The sequence below is a fragment of the Psammomys obesus genome, unplaced genomic scaffold (assembly GCF_907164565.1).
Source record: "Psammomys obesus unplaced genomic scaffold, mPsaObe1.curated_primary_1811, whole genome shotgun sequence".
Lineage (NCBI taxonomy): Eukaryota > Metazoa > Chordata > Mammalia > Rodentia > Muridae > Psammomys > Psammomys obesus.
In genome coordinates, this window is record NW_026590681.1 from 1178517 (window position 1) to 1184150 (window position 5634).

A 5634-nucleotide genomic window follows, 5' to 3' on the forward strand; every position below is an offset into this window, starting at 1 on the left:
TCTCTTTCAGCTGTCACATTTTGTGAATTAACGATGCCCTTTAGCCATCAAATCCATTCTACTTTTTATTTGGCATTTGTTCATTTGATACATATATACATATGTAAAAAGTCTGTACACGGTAAAAATACAAAATAAGCATTTCCTTATAAATTATGAAGTCACACAGCTACCTTTTAAACTTTAAAGACCATTGCAGGAAAAAAAAAATGAGATGTAGCCAGCCCTTCATTATGGTCATTCACAATAACCTCAGTATAAAATATCCACACAAAATATACATACACTGTAGAGCACAGCTCGTGAAAACTGCACAGAGCGCAGCTGGGTGAAAACTGTCAGAGAGGCAGACAGGTCCACACCCCAGGGCAGCTCTGCAAAATAACAAAAGGACACAGAGCAGGGTACTCTACACACGGTCGTAGAGAAAGTTTAAATGTTTCGGAATAGAAGAGAAATAGAGACACACTCTTCTCTACAGAAAGAAATCACTTCTTCCCACAAAGCAGCATCAAGAAATGAGAAGCTCAATGATGCTTTCCTCCTTACACAAGGGAGGCATGAGCTGTGCCCTTATTCTCTTTTGGAATTTCTTGTGCTCTTTCCTCTCATGGTGAGAAGACAGGACGGGACTCACCCAGGAAGGTGGCCATCCAGGAATATTTGACAGGACCTGGCTCGCAGTAAGCCCAGGTGGTAGGGCTAGAGACACCCCTCTAACCCCCACCCCCAGCACACCATGTCCAAAATAGTTTGCAATAAATAGGTACAATGTGGCCCTCGTGGAAAAGACTGAAACCAAGACCCACACTCCTGTGGGAAGGGCTGTTTGGAGGTGGCAGCATGAAGCAAGGGAATGTCTCTTTGGGACATCAGGAAGGGCGGCGGCACCCCTGAGAAGGTGCGGAACTGTGGTGAGACAGGCAGTTTCCAGCCCCCTGCCCAGAGGTGGCCATGGAGTGGGCGCTCCCTCTCCAACTTTCAAATTGCAACAGCCGGGGAGCCGCTGGAGGCGCTCCTAGGACACAGTGATTTCCTCGTCCTCCTCGCCCTCCTCGTCTTCATCGGAATCGGAGAAGTCCGAGGGTTTCCCCGGGCTGCTGGAGTGCGACGGGGAGGCAGGCAGTGGCCCTTCCAGCAGGTGTCGGGGGTTGGGGGGCTCATGGAATGCCAGGCAGGGACCGGGGCTGTCTTCCTCCTCGTCCCCGTGGCCCTTCTGGCCTACATCGCTGAGGTCTGGGTGAGGGTTTAGTTTTGTGGGAAGGGTCTGCTCTCGGCAGCCGCCACTAGACAGGAGCTCGCGCTCTTTGGAGTTCCGCCACTTCATACGTCGATTCTGGAACCAGATTTTCACCTGTGAGGAAGAAACCCGGAAGCTAGTCAGTGTCCGCACAGGTAGAGGGGGGCACAGCCCTCAGGACCCAATGCAACAGTCCAGAAGGGCTCCTAGGCATGGTGATGTCCTTCTCCTCGCCCTCCACGTCCTCATCGGAATGGGAGGGGGCGCTGTCTTTCCTGCCCTCAAGGTGATTTCTCCCAGAGTTACTCCACACCAGCCTTTTAGTTCCTCTATTACTCCAGTTTCATCTCTTCACCTGCTCACCCAGGCCTGATCTCATTCATGCATAGATCCACCCACCCCAATACCCATCCACCCACCCATCCATTCCCATACCCAGTTCCTGTATCCATGTACCCATTCACTTAACCATCCACCCACCCGCATTCACGCGTACATCCAGCCACGCACGCGTCCACCCATGCAAACACAGCCACCCGCGCGCACACAGCGATCCATCCATTTATCTATCCATGCGTCTATCCACCCACTCTCTCCTTCGGCTCCTGCCTCAGCCGGGCAGGAGGTGGGCCTGGAAAGATGGAAATGGGGGTGAGGAAGCAGGCTGCTCTGGGAGCCTCAGATAACGTGACAGCCATGCCTGCTCTATCTCGCCAGGCCTGGGTTTCCCTAGCTGCCCCAGCCGTGAAGCGGCTTCCGAGAGCTCTTGCCATGCTCGGCAGGAGCTTGGGTGGAGCGCGGGGGTGGGCGGTGGCGGCTGCGCGCACCTGCGAGTCCTTCAAGCCCAGCTTGGCGGCCAGCTTCTTGCGGTCAGGCTTGCTGATGTACTTCTGTTTCTGGAAGGTCTTCTCCAGGGCCTTTCGCTGCACGTCGGAGAACACGGCTCTGCGCAGCATGCCCCGGCGAGGCTTGCCGCGAGCGGCCGGCGGCCAGGAGAAGGTCCCGGGGATGGGCACGACGCTGGAGGACGCTGCGGGGTGGGAGGAGGCGGTGAGGAGGGCGGCCGCGGGCGCGAGCGTCCGCCCAGACCCGGCCGAGTTCCCGGCCTTCTCCCACCCTTCCTCTCCAGACCCTTCACTCTTTAAAGTACTCCTTTTTTTTTTTTTTTCTTTCTTCCCGGTAGAGAACACACTGAGAACCTACAACCTGCCCGAGTGAAAAGCGCTTTCCGCACAACTTTCTCTGTCAACCGTGCAAACCCGGATTAGGAAAAACCCCGAAAACAGCGTCCACAATTTGCCTGTTGCTTTCCCCCTCTTGCATTCAATGGTCTTAGAGAAGCAAGCAGCTTAAATAGCAACAGAATAAAGTAAATTACAAAAAATGGAAATAAACAGTCCGGCGGAGACCAGTCAGAACCGCCGCTTTCCATTGAAGACCCGAGGACTTGCAATCGCCTCAGTGACGTTTGTGCCTTTTAAAACAAGGCACTTTGCTTTTCGAGGACAGGGGGGGAAAAAAAAAGACCCTCTTTAGCTTTTAAAAATATCCAGTCATTCATGTTTCTCTTTTAAATATGATTTTTCTGCCTCCCCCACAACGTAAAAAAAAAAGGGGGGGGGCCTGAATGCAAGGAAAGTGGCGTCTAATTAGCACATTGACCGCGTTCCACTGGGAATTGGCGCTGTAAAGGGAGGGAGAGTTTCGCTTTAACGGAGAGAAAAAGAAAAACAAAAAGAAACAGAGACGCTAACGAGGCGTGAATGGTAATTGTGTAGTAATGAACTAACCGCAAAAGGCTATGGACAGGCCGCGAGAGCCGTATATTACCCGGACAAAAGAGATTTACACTCAAGCTAAACACAACTGCAGGCCGCGACCACGGCGGAGCCGCGGCGGCGGAGGCTTCTCTGCCCCCAGTCTTTCACATTAAATGGACACGAAAAGCTATTTCTAAAGCTCGGGTTGTTTTTGTTAGACCATTGAAACTCGGGAGAAAGGAGCAAATTCCATTGTGGGCAAAAGCCTGAATGGCGGTGCTGGGGAGTTTCTTCTCCTCCTTAAAAAAAAAAGTCCTCAGCTAGTTTCCTTTGCTGACGTTGGGAGTGCCGGCCCGGTCCTCCCCCGCCCCCCCCCCCCCCCCCACACACACACACTGGGCCCAGGCTCCGCGCTAAGGGCTCCCCTGCCCTCCTCGGCGTCTAAGTAGTAGCAGAATGTTTTCTAGCCAACGTTTGAACACTCGCACTTTCCCACGATGAGAACTCTCGAGGGCCTTGGCCTGTGGACCACCACCCAGCGCTGGGTTCTGCCAGCCGGAGCCCACGGGCAGGACACGGGGCTGGGAACTGAGGCTGGCGAGGGAAGGCTGGGGTGGCCGAGCATCGAGGCGTCCCACCCCCGGGCGACCTAGGCATCCCACCCAAGAGGGCACCCCAGGCGGTCTTGTGAAAAACAAAACAAAACAAAACAAAAACCCAAACCCGCAGCGCCGATGAGCGTTAGGGGGAATTAGGCGCGGCTGGTGGGTGCTTCCTGGCGGCGGAAGGGCGAGGCCGGCCTGCGTGTGGCTGCCCGGAGGGGCTGCCGATTGGTCACGCTGCCGAGACCTTTGTGGCGGGCGGTGGCGGGTGCTCCGGCTCTGCGGGGAGCGGCGGCGCGCAGGGACGCGGGGCGGGGGCCGCCTCCGGCGCGGACCGTGACAACCCCTGCTAATTTGTAGAGCAGGGAGTTGGTGCGCGGTGTCAGGCCGTCACTGCTCGTGCTAAATGGGGTATCAAATTGGCGCGACGGATTCGTGAATGTTGTAGCCCTGCAACCTCTGAACCAGAGCGTAACCCCGCGGGGCGGACGGAGGACACGGCGTCGGGCAGGGGCCGCGGGGAGCGGGCGCGGGGAACGTACCTGGGAAGTAGGAGGACCGGAGGAAGGGTTGGAAGGAGCCGTCGAAGTAGGGGAAGGCGAACGTCTTGGGAGGGGGGCTCTGCAGCAAAGCCGGCGAAGTTTCTAGGAGAGAGGGGGGGAGGTGAGGGGGAAACCCGGGGCGCGTGCCCGCTCCCCCCGGGCGCACAGCCTGGTGAACTCGGCTCCGGGGTCCTGGGGCTCAGGTTAGCTTGGAGGGTGCAGCGAGGCCCGCGGCTTCCTCGCCCTCGGCCCTCAGTGGCGTCCTCCGAGCCGGCGGTTGGCGGGAGCGCCTGCGCGGAAGCGCGCGCTAACGGCGCGGAGGGGCGCGCTCGCAGAGACCCGTGCGGCTACCTGCGCGCAGGGCGCGGTGTCACTTACCTCTTCTGGGCGTGGATGCGAGGATGGCGTTCACCCCGAACTTCAGGAAGGTGGGCTCGCCGGCAGGGGAGAGGGCGGTCTGCGGAGAGCTGCCCCGCCGGCCCCCGGCTCCCGGGGAGCCCAGGTTCGAGGTCCCCGAGTCGGCGAGGGCCGTGGGGGCGTCCCGCCTCGGGGGTGACAGGCCGGCAGCGGGCACGCTGCGGGGCAAGTAGGCTGTGGGCCGGCTGATGCGGATCAGATCTTCCACCAGGAAACTCGAGTGGCCGGAAAACGCGGACTGAAGGGACTGGGGCAGTGTTAAGGTGGGCGTGGGCCTCAGGAGGCTGGGATAGCCCGCGGGGGGCGCGAGGAGGCCGGGAAACATCATGGCCAGAGCCGGGCCGGTGCGCCTTTTCCCGCAGCCGGAGGGCGAACGCCAGGCTCCCGCCCCACCCGCGGTGCCCTCCTCGGCTCAGGGTCCCGGGAACCGTCCCCCCTGGGCGTCCGCGAGTCTTCTGAGGCGTCCCAGCGCCGGAGATGGTTTTATAGTGGCCCGCCCGCTCCGGCGCCTCGAAAACTGACAGCTCTGACAATGAAGTTCAACAAAGTTCTCCACTCGAGCTTCATTCGCGGGAGGCTCCGGGCCCCCTGATTGGTGCAGAGACGCAATTTATGATTGGATTAGTCTTCATAAGCAGGGGCTGCACAATGGTGCGGCAACAAAGGCCGGCGCGCCAACCCCGCGCACCGACGGCCTCTCGCTAGACAGTGAGCCCCCAAAGCCCTCGCTGGGGGGTTTTGTTCTGAAGCAACACCCGGGCTAATTAAATGCCTATTTAAAAGTTTCAGATGACATCTTGCCTCATAGAAAAGGAATTATTTAAAGAACGCACTAAATTTATTTGCGGCCCCCTGCTGAGCCTAGAAAATAAATCAATAAATATTCATAGAAGTACATCTCCGGGCTATCGGTAAAATAACTCTCCCTTGTGTGTGAGGAGCCGTGTGGAAAATTTCAAGCCCTTGAGCATGAAAACACGCTGGGCTCTGGTCTCCAGCTATTTCTCACTCAATGGGAAGCGTAGAGCAGATGCTAGGAAAGGGTTAGAAGTCCCTCTCTCAGGAACCCAGGG

General features: G+C 57.5%; 1 protein-coding gene across 1 annotated transcript; it reads right to left on the reverse strand.

Moving 5' to 3' along the window:
• Positions 1-1018: 1018 nt before the first annotated feature.
• Dbx1 (developing brain homeobox 1) lies at positions 1019-4889 on the reverse strand. The gene is made up of 4 exons (XM_055608337.1): positions 4523-4889; positions 4145-4246; positions 2068-2270; positions 1019-1354 (listed from the first exon to the last, which is right to left on the reverse strand). Exons 1-4 carry the CDS (start codon positions 4887-4889, stop codon positions 1019-1021), a joined length of 1008 nt encoding a protein of 335 aa, XP_055464312.1.
• Positions 4890-5634: the final 745 nt, after the last annotated feature.

Bases quoted from the DNA above. Each gene is read 5' to 3' on its own strand.
- Dbx1 (XM_055608337.1), bottom strand. From the start codon at position 4,889: ATGATGTTTCCCGGCCTCCTCGCGCCCCCCGCGGGCTATCCCAGCCTC. The intron at 2,271-4,144 runs GTACGTTCCCCG...CCCACCCCGCAG, and splicing joins CCGGTCCTCCTACTTCCCAG to CGTCCTCCAGCGTCGTGCCC. The intron at 1,355-2,067 runs GTGCGCGCAGCC...TCTTCCTCACAG, and splicing joins TGGGCTTGAAGGACTCGCAG to GTGAAAATCTGGTTCCAGAA.